Below are 17,536 nucleotides of genomic sequence, written 5' to 3'. Positions count from 1 at the left end.
ACAAGATAAGGGCTTGGAAACTATTTATACACATCTGGGTAAAATACAAAACCTGGAGTGGAGCACAGTATACTGTATATAAAATATATTACATATCAAATAAAATAAAATACAATAAAATGATGTTCTATATACACTCACCTAAAGAATTATTAGGAACACCTGTTCTATTTCTCATTAATGCAATTATCTAGTCCACCAATCACATGGCAGTTGCTTCAATGCATTTAGGGGGGTGGTCCTGGTCAAGACAATCTCCTGAACTCCAAACTGAATGTCAGAATGGGAAAGAAAGGTGATTTAAGCAATTTTGAGCGTGGCATGGTTGTTGGTGCCAGACGGGCCGGTCTGAGTATTTCACAATCTGCTCAGTTACTGGGATTTTCACGCACAACCATTTCGAGGGTTTACAAAGAATAGTGTGAAAAGGGAAAAACATCCAGTATGCGGCAGTCCTGGGGGCAAAAATGCCTTGTGGATGCTAGAGGTCAGAGGAGAATGGGCCGACTGATTCAAGCTGATAGAAGAGCAACGTTGACTGAAATAACCACTCGTTACAACCGAGGTATGCAGCAAAGCATTTGTGAAGCCACAACACGCACAACCTTGAGGCGGATGGGCTACAACAGCAGAAGACCCCACCGGGTACCACTCATCTCCACTACAAATAGGAAAAAGAGGCTACAATTTGCACGAGCTCACCAAAATTGGACTGTTGAAGACTGGAAAAATGTTGCCTGGTCTGATGAGTCTCGATTTCTGTTGAGACATTCAAATGGTAGAGTCCGAATTTGGCGTAAACAGAATGAGAACATGTACCCATCCTCTGATGGCTACTTCCAGCAGGATAATGCACCATGTCACAAAGCTCGAATCATTTCAAATTGGTTTCTTGAACATGACAATGAGTTCACTGTACTAAAATGGCCCCCACAGTCACCAGATCTCAACCCAATAGAGCATCTTTGGGATGTGGTGGAACGGGAGCTTCGTGCCCTGGATGTGCATCCCTCAAATCTCCATCAACTGCAAGATGCTATCCTATCAATATGGGCCAACATTTCTAAAGAATGCTATCAGCACCTTGTGGAATCAATGCCACGTAGAATTAAGGCAGTTCTGAAGGCAAAAGGGGGTCCAACACCGTATTAGTATGGGGGCACTAATAATTCTTTAGGTGAGTGTATAAAAAATATGGGGGAGATTTATCAAACTGGTGTAAAGTAGAACTGGTTTAGTTGCCCATAGCAACCAATTAGATTCCAGCTTTCATTTTCCAAAGGAGCTGTCAAAATGAAAGGCTGAATCAGATTGGTTGCTATGGGCAACTAGGCCAGTTATACTTTACACCAGTTTGATAAATCTTCCCCATTAATATGTTTATATTTCTACTCATTGGGGCACATTTATCAAGCTCTCCTGCTTTTAGGCATAAAATTAGAAAGGCGTATTTCATTCGTCTGTCTTTCTTTTACCGAGTATCTATTAAAAGTCGCACAGCTGTTGAAGAATTAGACTCGGCGTATTATTAGTCTGACCTCTGGTGGCTGTTCTTCTGTTAGGCTTAATGCACACGGCCGTAGCCGTTTTTGAAGTCTGCAAATCGCGGATCCCTAAAACACAGATATCGGTTGTGTGCTGTCTGCATCTTTTGCACGCCCACTTTTGGGCCCCCTTCCCAACCAGCACCGTACATGTACTGCGCTGGCTGGGACTTTAAACATGGCGCCCCCTCGGGCGTGCAGAGGGCACCATAACTGCCGAGTGCCTTCTGTTTCACACAGCAGACGCCCATGCTAATGCATTGGAGTGTATGAGAGAACCAATCTGATGATTGCTTGTTATAGTTTTTAATGTTTTTTAAAATAAAATAAAAAATATATAAAAATTCTAATTACCACCCTTTCCCCAAAATGTATGAAACAACATTTTTTTGGGCGCTTCACCTCCCACAAAAAATGAAATAAAAAAGTGATCAAAAAGCCCCAGATGGTAATAATGAAAAGTACAGATAACCCTGCAAAAACGAGCCCTTACACAGCCCCGTACACATAGCTAAAAAAAAGTTATGGGGTCAGAATATGGCGATGAAAAGAAAAAAAAACCAGACTATCATGCTAATTGGCTAAAACACCAATATGTGGATTATACTGCTGTGTCTTTGTTTTTTTGAAAGAATATTCAATAAAGTGAAGGATTTTAATTAGCGGGACAGTGCTGGGATTTCTACTTGTTGATTACCGAAGGAGACCGACCGCTCGTGCACCAGGCAGGTGAGCGGAATCACTTTGTTTCTTGAAGTCTCCAAATTACCTGCTTATCATGTTGAACCACTCCAAATAAATGGCCCTCTTAGTACCCCCTCAATTTGGAAGAGGAGGTAGTGAGTGAGGAACAGGGAAATACAGTAAATCGCCCCATAAAGTTAGAATAACTCAGGGTGAATAAGTCCCACAGTAATAATGTCCCCCAGTGCCCCCACCTCCAGTAGCAATGCCCCCTCCAGTATTAATGGCCCTCACAGTATCACCTCAAGTAGTAATGTCCCCCTCAGTAGCAATGCCCCTTACAGTGCTCCCCCAGTAGTGTTACCCAGTGCGCCCAATAGTAATGCCCCCCACAGTGCCACCTCTAGTAGTAATGTCCCTCAGTGCACCTCTAGTAGCAATGGTTCCCAAATTAGTAATGTCTCTTAGTGTCCCCCCAGTAGCAATGTCCCCTACAGTGCACCCCCAGTAGTGTTACCCAGTGCCCCCAGTAGCAAAGCCCACACAGTGCCACCTCCAGTAGTAATGTCTCCCATTGCTCCCCAGTAGCAATGGCTTCTACAGTAGTAATGCCCCTCAGTAGTAATGTCCCCCACAGTGTCCACTCTAATAGTAATGTCCCCCACAGTCCCTCCACCCCAGGATTATCCCCAAGTGGTCAGGAAAAAAACATAAATCAAACCAGGTCCAGGCGCAAACATTGGGATTTCTGCCCAATGGGATGTCTTTGCTTGGGGAATAGGTATCTACCCACACACTGATGATTGGAGTGGATTGTTGGGGGCGGTATAAGTATTTTACTATTTATATGTGGAATCAATGGATGTACATTGTATGCTTGACAAAGGCTGAGGACAGCCGAAACGTTGCATTGTCTGTTTGCACATATTCTTTGAAATACCACAATAAAGGAGATCGTTGGAGATGCTGCTGTAACATCTTTTTCTTCAATTGTTCTGTGTCCACGTGGGATCCGTGGTGTTTGATACAGCTGTTGCATTCCACATACAAGCTCTGGGATACCGCTGTGTGCAGCTTCTACTTACCTTGATTTACTATCCTCATGATAGGTCACCAGTATCTGATTGGTGGGGGTCCGACACCCGGGTCACCCACCGATCGGTTCACTTTAATGGATCTGAGCTGCGATACCAAGCACAGCCACTATGCAATCTACGACGCTGTGCTTGGTAAGCTGCGAGAAGGTCGCAGCGCTCACAGGAGCCCCGGTGCCTTCTCAGATACTGATGACCCATCCTGAGGATAGGTCATTAGTATCAAAATCCCGGAAAATCCCTTTAATGGTATATTTCCTGCCCCAAGCCACTTTAATTAATCTCCACACCACCACAATATTATATGCTAAATGTTCTTAGCTATTATCCATCCATTTGGTTTCAGTTCCTCACCATTTTCAAGATCTCTGCTTTCTGTCAGGGAATGGGATGTCCCCACTTATATTCAGAGGCTGAACACTTATATAGACCTAATACTTCTCATAGCTGAGGGTCGGATACAAATTGTATCCACTATAGCCAATGCTAGATAGCCTTCAGAGCCAGACAGTACAGGGTTTATTTGTAGCATGTTACCAGGGCTCGAGTCCTGCGGGAACGTGTGGGAACGGCGTTCCTCCCCCACAAGGAAAATGGAAACAACTTGCTTTTCCTTATGAAATGTTGACACATATATTCCTAAATGTTCAAGGCAACTCGCTCCTCCTCTGTCCTTTTTACTTTATGACCTCCTTTGAAGTGACCCCTGACTCCATATAATGTTATATAATCACTCCAATCAGGTCTTCCCCTCCACTCACATAGACAATCAGTCTACACTTATTTTGTTCATGGCGTATCTGCCCTACCCTGCTGTATCTAGAAAATCTTCAAAGACTTCCTCCACCAGATATTAGCTTGGACATCCCTATTTATCTCCATCCCCTAGAGGCCTTTAGAGCCGTTATGACCAGATTTTATGGTTGTCAACAACTTTTGCTTCCTTCTTTAAGACTGTCTTCTCAATGCCAGGCTGTGACCAGTGTTATGAAAGCTTTTTTATAATTCGTATCCTATCATAAAATTTTTACTGTACGTGCAAACACTAATTGCATTCTCTAATATCACAATGATCAGATCGAAAGTCAAATCTTCACAGGTTTATGCTATAGTAACGTATGTGAATAATGTCACAGTGGCTCACCTATCCTCAGCTTCTGGATTAAGGTGCACTATCCTCGGCAAACCCTCTATCGACTAATAATCTCAATTGGTATATAATATTATGGAAGGCACTCTGTTCTCTGGTGTGGCATGAATACGTAGATTGACATGATCAGTATAAACTGTATTTATTAAAAAAATATATAAAAAAAATTAAAACCAAATATCAATCCCAATATGTCCCTTAATATGTCATGATTCGTATACACCTTGATATAACACGATTATGTCACCAGCAATTTATTAATGTTGTACCTTATATATCGTGTACATGATATTAATAAATAAAAACTGTAAATAAAAATATAAATAGAAATGCAAATAAAAAAATAATAATTCCAAAACCATATAATAATTTCCTCATAAATGGTTATAGCTGCATAGTAATATATCAAGTCCCATCCTTTTGATCTATTGAATTGATGACTAGCTATAAAAATGTCCACCTTATGGGGGATTATAGCAACCTATCAAGTTCCATATTAGTAGTTTGAATTGGTATTATGTCCGTTGTTGACCATTAGATAAATGATTGGTAAAAGTCTTCTATAAAGAATTATACAGTTCCAAGGTAGTGTCACGGATTAGAGTGGGGGTAACTCTAATCCGTGTGATGTTAACATAAATGGAAGCTGCTTGACCAGGACAACAGAATTAGGGAGCAGGTCACCTCCTATCGCATCCCTAATCTGACCCTGACTCCTAGCTGTATGAGCCGACCCTGATGGTAGGAGGGCTCATACTCAGGAACCTCGCTTCCCTACTAGCCCTGGACAGATCCCTGAGCTAGGAGCTGGATAAGACCACCTGTTCCTCCTGGATACGGACGGACAGGAGTGTAAACTGGCCAAGCTGCAAAGGAAGAGAAACATCAACAGCCTATGGATATGGCAGGAGAATGAAAGACTCCCACCCCTACCTGCCACAGACACACTGACTGGATCCCGTGCTCAACTGCTGATGTCCTCACCCAACATAAAAGGACACAGCACACACACATAAACACACAGGAACCCAGATCCATAGGTGCAATAATAACAAACACCACATAAACATAAAATAACATCATGTAACATAAACTTATGACCACAAGGGTGGCCCTCACTGGCAGATGGTATATAACCAGGAGGATGACTCCAGCTAACCATGGCTGAAGTACCCCTCAGAGTCTGGCCTCCAGCAGGAGCTAAATAGCCCCAAGTGGCCACACCAACAAACACACCCAGTGTTCACACCCACAAAGAAGGGAGTTATACCTTCCTACACCAGGCAGGGTAGGGAAGCCACTAAAGGGAAAAGCACATAAACACACTGTTACCGCCGGCAACGGCATGCGTGGCAACCATGTCCTGAGGAACAGCCAGCAGACACTGCCACTACATGCACACAACACCACACGTTGCCGCGGACAACTGCAAGTGAAGGGAGGTGTCACCGTGCATACAAACATAACCTCGTGCACAACAAATAGGGAAAGTGCACACATACAAAAAGAGGTTGCCAGGTGAAACCGCATGCACTTGACAGCAAGCTGCCTAGCAACAGCTCAGGCTGCTATGCTGCCAAATACAAACATGTTGCCAGCGGCAACCACACGTGAGGCAACATACAAGCAGCCCTCACCATGTGGTTGACAACAAAACCAAAACCGCAGGCAACTGCATGCGGATAAGGAGTCACGACCATAACCATGGTCGTGACAGGTAGACCAACATATAACTGATAATGAACAGTATCGAAATTGGAATGGAGATATTAGTATTGCGGTTATATTATATTATCAGTTAGTATTGTTTAATGATATGGTTGTCCATTACCACTCCGTATTATTGTGTCAGTTTGAAGCGGGCAGCATGTTGTAGAGCAGGAGGAGCTGAGCAGATTGATATATAGTTTTGTGGGAAAAGGTTTGGTAGAGCTTGTGATTTATAGAACTAAACCATATACACTCCTCAACATGGAAATTGCAACTCCAAGAAGAAAAGTCATGGAATTATGGAAATCAACGGATTGATAGACATGATAATGGAAACAATATATTCAAAGCATCTTGATTTATTCAGTGCCTCACACAGAAATACCCACACTTACATGCCTTGGCATACTTTAAATAAGGTTATTACCGGTTGCCTGAGGAATGTTCTGCCACTCTGAATGCATTTGGGCACGCAAATCATCAAGATCTGCTTCTGGCAGCTACCTTTTCTATTGACGACCAATGATGTCCCAGATGTCCTCAACAAGTCCGGAGATACTGCAGGCTATAGTAGTATGTATAGGCCATGAAGGCTGCTCAGAGGAGCACAAGCAACATTCAGCCTGGAGTTGTCCTGTTAAAAAAAAGGCTCCTTTTTTGGATAAATGGATGTACCACCACTGGTTCCACGACTAAACCAATGCAATGCCAAGCTGTTAGTCTACCTGAAATGAAGACTAGCGGAGTCTGGCTACTGTACATTATGCCACCTCACACCATAATCCCAGGAGTAATCCCTTTGTGAAGGTCTCTTCATGGCGTTGCCCACATGGTCTCCCGACCAATCTCTGGCTATCATTGCATCCGAGGCAAAGCGAGACTCATCGCTGAAGAGGATAGACCTCCATTTCAGAACTCCATTGCCTTCTTGCTATGTCCCATGAGAGTGGTGGCGTGAGGTCAGTAGAACACCTGTAGCCGGACGTCTGGCTTGTAGGACAATGTCACGCAAATGCCGTCTGATGGTTTGTGTAGACACTGTTTGCAGCCCTAGGCTTGGGATGTGATGTCCAGTTTTACTTGCAGTACAGAATGGATCATTATGCGCCATTCTTCTAATCAGACGATCTGTCCGTGACAGGGGCATCGCACAATCATCCCAGATGACTTTTGAGGTTTCATGTGTAAACAAACTTTGCTTTCAGTCTGGATTTTATGCCCCCCACATGCCGCAGATTGGAGCTAGGTGCTTGATTGAACTTTTATTTCAATGTGGCAGGTCCCTTTATGGTGGAACAGCAACATCAGAACCCAATGTAGCTCCCAAAGTACTCCCCATATTGAGGATCATCTGCCTCTGTGGACAAGGGCTTACATATCATAGACATAGTCCTTGTGGCTGCTATGTGGCCCATGGTGGGGTGGCTCAAGCTCGAGCATCAGACTCTCCTGTCCCTGAGATGGTATGGTTGTATGAATCAACACCATGAGACATATTCTCTGTGTCCACCCCCTGGATATGGTTTAGTACACACAGACTGTTGAGTTTGATGGGAGTTGTAGTTGCACAACCACTAAAGAATCACTTGTCGGAGACAACATGTTATTGCAGATCTGACAGTTCTGAAGATGGCTCCTACGGATGTCAAGAAAAAAGAAGAACCCAAGAGGGGTAGTTTTCCTTCTATTGTTATTTATCATACTGACCTAACCTCATATGCAAGTATGTGATAAGCAATGTTTACCAGTGACAACCAAAACTACACTCCCTACACTCTGCTAGTCAGGAATTCCTCCAGCTGTTATCTCCTCCTCTATGTCCTCGAGGGTTTCCTCACACCTGGTTTACGCACTATATATAGTTAGGGCTTCTCCAATACTACTCTGTTGTCTTTAGCCTCCATACACAGAAGCACGATACTATGGCAAGTGTAGCTGCTAAGCTGGCCAAAGATTGGGCCACAGCCTCAGGGGTTGGGGCCAATGAGACCCCAAGAAAATACCTAAACCAATACTTTGAAGAGCTGAGGGCGCAGTGCTTGGCCTCCAAGACTTTATTTGAAGACCCCACATTTCCTGCTGCTCAGTCATCTCTTGGAATCAATGACCTGGGTCCCAAATCCGAGAAAGTCCAGGGAATTGTCTGGAAAAGACCCTTGGTAAGGAAACGAAACGTAGAATAGATACAGTCTATACTTGTATTTCTGATGCTCTTGCTATGCTTTATTGTATTATATGAACGTCTTATTTTGTATCTATTGTATTTGCAAAGTAATTTACCGTCCTATATCTGGGAAAAAGCAATCATCTGACTTTGAATGTTCTACAAGACTGCCTTTACTTTCTGGAAGTCTGAATGAAAGGAGTGTCCTCAGACAATCCTAGAGGACATTGTTAAGCTGCATTTACACGAACCAATAATTGTCCAGATCAAAATCGTTCCTGACAATCTGCCCGTGTAAATGTGCTGTCGATCATCCGATCAACAAGCAAAATGCTTGTTCATCGGGTGATCCTGTGCTTCATGCAGGCATCGCCGATCACAGTTTCTGGGCAGCAGATTGTGTGGTCTAAACAGCGATCTGCTGCTCAAAAACCATGATTCTGTATGAGGACGAGGTATCGCAATAGCTATCCCTCGTCCTCATACAGTGAAGGAGATCGCTGCATGTAAACGAGCAGCAGTTGGGAAGGAACGTTTCCTTCCGACAATCGGCTGCTGCATTGCCCCCTGTAAATCCAGCTTTAGTTCTCCTGGTTCCCTGATGCTGTTACCACCTACTATGTACTGTACTATGTACTTTTAGATACTAAGCTCCATACATGTCATTACTGTAAAGACTTTCGTCTCCGCTCAAAAATCATATTCTGAGTGGACACCGAACTGACCCCATTATAGTCTATGCGGTCTTTAGGCTCCGTTACGCTCAGTTAGGTCTCAGTTATCTGCAGAATCCGTCCTTTCCGTTCTCCTGCTCCTCAACGGACCTGGAGAACGGAAAGGATGAATGGTGATGTATATATATATATAAACTATTAGTTAAGGCACTGTTTAGTGATACACAGTCACCAGGACAAAGAGCCTGGGAGCTGGATTGTCCGAATATACAATTAGAAGGATGGGGGAATATCTTTGCGAATTTAGGTTCACTATCCCAGAACTTTAATCATGTTCTAGTACATTTTAATATTTGCCATAGACTATATGTCACCCCTACATGGTTGAATAAATGTGGGCTAAGAGATACATCTAAGTGCCCTAGATGTGACACCTCAGGTGCGGACTATCTCCATATGATCTGGACCTGCCCAGAACTTATAAAATACTGGAATAGTATTAATAACTTCATCACTTATAAACTTAAAATACGAATACTCTTTGAACCACAAGTGTTTTTGCTTAATAAGTTTTCCAAAATAAGTAGCCATAAGTATCAAAAGATCTTCTTAGGCCTCCTGCACACGGCCGTTTTTTCCCCCCGTTTACTGGCCGTTTTTTGCGTTCCGTATACGGTATGTATACGGAACCATTCATTTTAATGGTTCCGCAAAAAAAACGGAATGTACTCCGTATGCATTCCGTTTCCGTATATTTCCGTTTTTCCGTTCCGTTTTAACATAAAACATGTCCTATTATTGCCCGCAAATCACGTTCCGTGGCTCCATTCAAGTCAATGGGTCCGCAAAAAAAACGGAACACATACGGAAATGCATCCGTATGTCTTCCGTTTCGTTTTTTGCTGAACCATCTATTGAAAATGTTATGCCCAGCCCAATTTTATCTATGTAATTACTGTATACTGTATATGCCATACGGAAAAACGGAACGGAAAAACGGAACAAAAACGGAAACACAACGGAAACAAAAAACGGAACAACGGATCCGTGAAAAACGGACCGCAAAACACTGAAAAAGCCATACGGTCGTGTGCAATAGGCCTTAGGCTGGATACTGCTGCTATCTAGAATTTTGGCTAGTAGTCGGATCTGGTTTGCTCGACATACTCCAGAACTAAATACATGGATAAACCTAGTTAACAAGGTAAAAAACTACGAGCAAATCTTGTATAGGCAGAGAGATGCGGATGAGAAGTGGATCAAGATATGGGGCGGTTGGAAGATTTGACTGGTTGTGATCATTTCTAAAACTTTATTTATGAATTTATTATATTTTATTTTTATTTTTTTGGACGCATCACAGGTTTGGGGTGGGGGGGAGGGGGGTTGGTATAGGAAGAGGGGGAGTATTTACTTTATTATTTTGTTTATTGTAATTTGTTTTGATATATTAATAAAGATAATTAATAAAAAAAAAATAAAAAAAAGAAATGGTGATGTGAACGAGGCCTAACACAAGAAAAGTCATCGACAACTCCAGATGTAATAATGTTACAATGTTATTTTACAGGAAATAAAACCCTATCCCCAGTTCATTAATGAAGGGGCGACTCGTGCAGATGTCCGGCAAGGATCGTTAGGTAATTAGTCTTACATTTACGTTGAAAACAAGCTGACTTTTACTTTCTACACCCAGCCCAACATTTTATGAATGTTTCGTGTCAGATATGAAGGGCGGCTGGACCGGTTTACAATTCCCTTTGTATGTGTTAACATTTTACTGTAAACATTACATTAACTAACGATGTAACTAATTAACCAACCAACCTCCTTCCCATGAGGTTGACATTTAGAGGGAATGTCTCATGCACTGCATGTAACTTTGGTTTCCTTCTTTAGATATTTCTGTAGAACAGAAATAAAGTCGTTTTTTTTTTTAATTATATTGTCATTATTATTTTTATTTTGTAGTTTTAAAACCTGGGGGGGGAGGCCATATTGGAGGCACACACTTCCATCTTGTATTGTCTGTGTATACAGTACAGCAGGGTGTGTTGCTTTGTAGCAGGTGAAATGAATGGGACAAAGAAATTGCTAAGATTATTATAGTCTCCAGTCCCTCCCCCGTGGAGCGACATACACAGCCTTATCTGTGTGTATAGTGTCACTAGCCCACTTTATCTAGACCTTCAGCAGTACAATCGAGATTTCATGAACTTCCCTGCCCTATACTGAAAATGAGATGACTCTGCTCATGGTGTCACAGTCTAAACATTAAAGCTGACAAGTGAGCTACAGAAAACAGGAACCATTTAGAGTTTTTATTTTATTTAGTTTTATGTGGATCACTAGGGTGGCTTCATTCTGAAAAGTTATATACTGAAAATGAGATGGCTCTGCTCATGGTGTCACAGTCTATACAGTAAAGCTGACAAGTGAGCTACAGAAAACAGGAACCATTTAGAGTTTTTATTTTATTTAGTTTTATGTGGATCACTAGGGTGGCTTCATTCTGAAAAGTTATATACTGAAAATGAGATGGCTCTGCTCATGGTGTCACAGTCTAAACATTAAAGCTGACAAGTGAGCTACAGAAAACAGGAACCATTTAGAGTTTTTATTTTATTTAGTTTTATGTGGATCACTAGGGTGGCTTCATTCTGAAAAGTTATATACTGAAAATGAGATAGCTCTGCTCATGGTGTCACAGTCTATACAGTAAAGCTGACAAGTGAGCTACAGAAAACAGGAGCCATTTTTTATTTTTTATTTAGTTTTATGTGGATCACTAGGGTGGCTTCATTCTGAAATGTTATCTCTTTGGGACAATCCCTTTAAGGCTACTTTCACATCTACAGCATTATGATCCTGACGGTTCTGGCAGAGAATGCTGGGAATTGGCTAGACACAAATTACAGAGTGCAGCGGTTTGTTGTTGTTTTTCTGTATATTTGCCAGATTGCTGCGGGATCTCCGCCGGACCCCATTATAGTTAATGGGGCTGGAGGGTATTCTGGTCGCATCCGGCAGTGCCGGGTCCGGAGAAATCTGGCAGGCTGAAAATCCGTGCCGCAGATGTGAAAGTAGCCTAAGATACGTATTCTCTGAAAGATCAATACCCTAGAAGTAACTGATTAAATGAATCATCACCTTTAGCCTACATGCACAAGAACGGGGTTTGGTTTCCGCATCCGAGCCGCATTTTTGGCAGCTCGGGTGCGGACCCATTCACTTCAATGGGGTCGCAAAAGATGCGGACAGCTGTCCGCATCCGTTGCTCCTTTCCGTAGCCCTGCATAAAAAAATAGAACATGTCCTATTCTTGTCCGTTTTGCTGACAAGGATAGGCATTGTTACAATGGATCTTCAAAAAAAAAAAAAAAAGCCATACGGACGTCATCCGTTTTTTTTACGGATCCGCAATTTGCACAAACGTTCGTGTGCATGTAGGCTTACTGTGAGTCTTACAATCTCCCATAATCTGCTCCACAGGTGACTGCTGGTTTCTATGTTCTATCGCGTCCCTGACTCTAAATGAAGACTGTCTCCGCCGTGTTGTCCCCATGGACCAGAGCTTTGACGCTAACTATGCAGGAATCTTTCACTTTAAGGTAAGTCACACTTTTCTATGACTATAGGACCAGATTTGGACTAAGTATTAAGACTAAAACATAATTTTACAAGAAGAGAAGTTGGTCAGAAGATATCACATTCTGTTGTCCGCTCAAGTCAACCTCCCCAAAGAAATTCACCTCAATCAGTTAGGAATCACACAGATGTAGCAGAGCTGGGTTGGCTAATGCAGTCTCCTTTGAAGCTGTCACTGAGCTCCTCTTCTTGTATGACAGTGATGATGTCATCGTGACATCGGCTGACATTCAGAAGTGGTCAACGTACTAGAACAAGCCTTGACAAGCAGGTTACACCGTGTATTGTCTAAATGTCAGGAGTGTGACGCCAGCTATGGGCGAGTTCTGCAAAATCACAAGGAGGATCAGGATAGTATGAATTGATTCAGAAGAGTCTTACAGATCGAGGGGAGGTCTAGCTTTTAATATTACAGTATTGTTTACACTGAATGGGTTCTTAATATAATTGCCCCCTATTTATCCTGTGCCTCTTTTTGCAGTACAAATGACTAAACAAAACTTTGTAATAAATCTTATTAGCAGAGAGTGACATATTCCTCAGCTTCCAGCAACCTCTAGTCCCCTTTTCCTTCTTGCAGGATTCCTGGAAACATTCAGGAGCCTCCTCTTGCTGCCTGCAGCCACCACTAGAGGGAGCTCAGGAGCTCACTGCATACTGTGTTATTATTGAGTTCCATGTATAAACAACTGAAGGTCAGCTTCTAAGTTCTGCCTAGTTTGTGGATGAGGGCAGACTGAATTTATCATTTAAAAATCAGGATCAAACCTATTAGAACAGTGTGTTCATTTTTATGCAAATAAAAGCTTCAGTGCACTGAGCCAAGCCCCTCAGTGCAACTCAGCTTTCCAGTGTTGGCTTTGCCCATCTGTTAACATTCAGAATAAAAGTCTATTTGCTCCGGAACACGGCAACCGATTTTCAGAAGACGGGTATAATTTTTTTATCAGCAGGATCAACCCCACCAGATACCATGCTTGGACGAATAGGGTTGATCCTGCCTATAGGTTCTCTTTAAGTCTGTGCATCACATGCCAGTCTTAATAGATTATTCCCTTGTTAAAAGTTATCCCCCACTAATATTATAGTTGTCCCCCGTCCCAAATCTTCCCCTATGTCTATAAAGGGGATTTGATGCTCTGGCCTCTATAAAGACGCATTATGAAATTATCAGCGCAGAATTATTCACAAGATGACACCAAGTGGAGATTAAGAAAGCGGATGAATTGTTGTCATAGCAAGAACACAACCCATGACAAAATCTAAGATAGTAACACCTCTGCCTCTATGACGAGCTCCGTGACTCGGGTGTGACAAGACCACATTCACCCGTGTACTTACCTATAACCTGTTCCCCCCAGTTCTGGCAGTACGGCGAGTGGGTGGATGTCGTCGTGGACGATCGGCTGCCTACTAAGAAAAACAAGCTGGTGTTCGTCAAGTCCACTTCAGCTAACGAGTTCTGGAGCGCCCTCCTGGAGAAGGCCTATGCCAAGTAAGAACCTAAAAGAGAGGATCGGCTAATGATCTAATGAGGAGCATGAGCGTTAGCGACACGGAATGGCTCTCTCTATTGTGATCCCTCTTTGTTTGAGAGGCTTCCATGGTGGTGGACTCAAGGAATCCTCGTATTACATGAACATCCATTAATACTACGTTTCCCCTGGCTAAACCAGCTGTTTGCTGGGTAAATCCAGAGTGGGACCTCTGGCAATTAGTTAGTCTGCACTGATTAGACATTATATAAGGTTAGAATAATAGGGATTGAACAGGGTTATTGTGGCTACAAACTGCCACTAAACGTCTTACATAATTATTAGTATTTAAAAGTGCCTACATTATTTATAGGGAGAGACCAGGAGGCAGTACTATCTGTACCTACATCATTTACAGGTAGAGACCGGGAGGCAGTACTATCTGTACCTACATCATTTACAGGGAGAGACACGGAGTCAGTACTATCTGTACCTATATCATTTACAGGTAGAGACCGGGAGGCAGTACTATCTGTACCTACATCATTTACAGGGAGAGACACGGAGTCAGTACTATCTGTACCTATATCATTTACAGGTAGAGACCGGGAGGCAGTACTATCTGTACTTACACAATTTACAGGGAGAGACAGGGAGGCAGTACTATCTGTACCTACATTTTTTACAGGGAGAGGCAGTGAGGCAGTACTATATGTATTGCCATCATTTAGAGGGAATGACAGTGAGGCAGTACTATTGGTACCCACATAATGTACAGGGAGTGACAGGGGGGCAGTACTATCTGTACTTACACAATTTACAGGGAGAGACAGGGAGGAAGTACTATCTGTATCTACATCATCTACAGAGAGAGACAGGGAGGCAGTACTATCTGTACCTACATCATCTACAGAGAGAGACAGGGAGGCAGTACAATCTGTACCTACAGCATTTACAGGGAAAGACAGGGAGGCAGTACTATCTGTACTTACATAATTTACAGGAAGAGACAGGGAGGCAGTACTATCTGTACTTACATCATTTACAGGAAGAGACAGGGAGGCAGTACTATCTGTACCTACATCATTTACAGGGAGAGAGGAAGGGAGTACTATCTGTACCTACAGTGGCATGCAAATGTGAACAGTTCAGTAATTTGAAGATAAAATGATCTCCAAAATGGATAGCGTTAAAGAATTCCCTTTGAATCTTAAGCAAAAACTATTTTTATTTTTATCTTTTAAATTTTCAAAATAGCAAAAAAGGAAAAGGGCCTAACTCAAAACTTTGGGCATCCTGCATGGTTAGTACCTAATAGCACCCCTTTGGCAAGTATCACAGCTTGTAAACACTTTTTTGTAGCCAGCCAAGAGTCTTTCAATTCTTGTTTGAGGGATTTTCATCCATTCTTCCTTGCAGACGCCTTCCAGGTCTGTGAGATTTTTCCATGCACTGCTCTATCCACAGATTTTCAATTTTGTTCACAGGGGTCTATGATGGCCATGGTAAAAACTTCAGCTGCGTCTTTTGAGGTATTCTATTGTGGATTTTTAGTGTTTAGGATCATTATCCATTTGTAGAAGCCATCCTCTTTTCCACTTCAGCTTTTTTACAGTTAGTGTTATGTTTGCTTCCTGAATTTGCTGGAATTTCATTGAATCCATACTTCCCCGCCACTGTACATCATTTACTAGGAAAGACAGGGAGGCAGTACTATCTCTACCTACATCATTTACAGAGAGAAACAGGGAGGCAGTACTGTCTGTACCTATATCATTTACAGGGAGAGACAGGGAGGCAGTAGTATCAGTACCTATCATTTACATGGAGAGACAGGAAGGCAGTACAATCTGTACCAACATCATTTACATAGAGAGACAGGGAGGCAGTACTATCTGTACCTACATCGTTTACAGGGAGAGACAGGGAGGCAGTACAATCTGTAGTACCTACATCATTTACTAGGAAAGATAGGGAGGCAGTACTATCTGTACCTCCATCATTTACAGGGAGAAACAGGGAGGTAGTACCATCTGTTTTTATATCATTTACAGGGAGAGACAGGGAGGCAGTACTATCTGTACCTACATCATTTACAGGATGAGACAGGGAGGCAGTACTGTCTATACCTATATCATTTACAGGGAGAGACAGGGAGGCAGTACTATCAGTACCTATCATTTACATGGAGAGACAGGAAGGCAGTACAATCTGTACCAACATCATTTACATGGAGAGACAGGGAGGCAGTACTATCTGTACCTACATAATTTACATGGAGAGACAGCGAGGCAGTACTATCTGTACCTACATCATTTACATGGAGAGAGGGAGGCAGTACTATCAGTACCTATCATTTACATGGAGAGACAGGAAGGCAGTACAATCTGTACCAACATCATTTACATGGAGAGACAGGGAGGCAGTACTATCTGTCATATATCTTTTATATGAAGATTTTTTTTATATAGAAGATATATGACATAGATATGTACCTACATCATTTACATGGAGAGACAGGGGGGTAGCGCTATGTGTACCTACAACATTTACAGGGAGAGAGGGAGGCAGTATTATCTGTACCTACATCATTTACATGGAGAGACAGGGAGGCAGTACTATCTGTACCTACATCATTTACATGGAGAGACAGGGAGGCAGTACTATCTGTACCTCCATCATTTACAGGATGAGACAGGGAGGCAGTACTGTCTGTACCTACATCATTTACAGGGAGAGACAGGGAGGCAGTACTATCTGTACCTACATCATTTATATGGAGAGACAGGGAGGCAGTACTATCTGTACCTACATCATTTATATGGAGAGACAGGGAGGCAGTACTATCTGTACCTACATCATGTACAGGGAGAGACAGGGAGGCAGTACTATCTGTATCTACATCATTTATATGGAGAGACAGGGAGGCAGTACTATCTGTACCAATATCATTTACAGGAAGAGACAGCAAGTGGTAACACTATATGTCACATCATTATATGGAAGGACATGGAACCAGCTCTAATTCCGTAAGCAATGCACCAAATTCTAAACACCGATGGTGGTCACTTTGCTACCACGTGGGATGTTGCTATACTCAGCCATTGTAATAGTAATGTAACACTAGGGAATGGAGTAGAGTGCGACAAAATATGTTTTTTTTTATTTCTCTTTTATTTGTATATTTTCACAGGTTGAACGGCTCATATGAAGCACTCTCTGGAGGTTTACCATTAGAAGCTCTAGAGGACTTCACTGGTGGGATTGGTGAACTGTATTATTTCGAAAATGCTCCACAGAATTTGTTTCAGATAATCCAAAAAGCCTTGAGACGGAATTCGCTGGTCACATGTAGCACAGTAAGTGCGGTGGGATTTGGAGATCACAAGTGAT

At 42.4% G+C, this 17,536-nt stretch overlaps 1 protein-coding gene across 1 annotated transcript in view; it reads left to right on the top strand.

Moving 5' to 3' along the window:
- The first annotated feature begins 8,104 nt into the window (after positions 1 to 8,104).
- The window catches only part of LOC120999350 (calpain-8-like), a 62,406-nt gene continuing 52,974 nt past the window's right edge, over positions 8,105 to 17,536 (top strand). The window contains exons 1-5 of the mRNA XM_040430217.1: positions 8,105 to 8,341; positions 10,591 to 10,660; positions 12,513 to 12,631; positions 14,030 to 14,163; positions 17,337 to 17,502. Coding sequence (XP_040286151.1) covers positions 8,105 to 8,341; positions 10,591 to 10,660; positions 12,513 to 12,631; positions 14,030 to 14,163; positions 17,337 to 17,502 — 726 coding nt within the window. The remainder of the gene's footprint in view (positions 8,342 to 10,590; positions 10,661 to 12,512; positions 12,632 to 14,029; positions 14,164 to 17,336; positions 17,503 to 17,536) is intronic.

Source organism: Bufo bufo, chromosome 4, assembly GCF_905171765.1.
Source record: "Bufo bufo chromosome 4, aBufBuf1.1, whole genome shotgun sequence".
NCBI classification, from domain to species: Eukaryota; Metazoa; Chordata; class Amphibia; order Anura; family Bufonidae; genus Bufo; species Bufo bufo.
The sequence above is the reverse complement of the archived record's forward strand: the minus strand, read 5'-3'. Positions and strand labels throughout refer to the sequence as shown.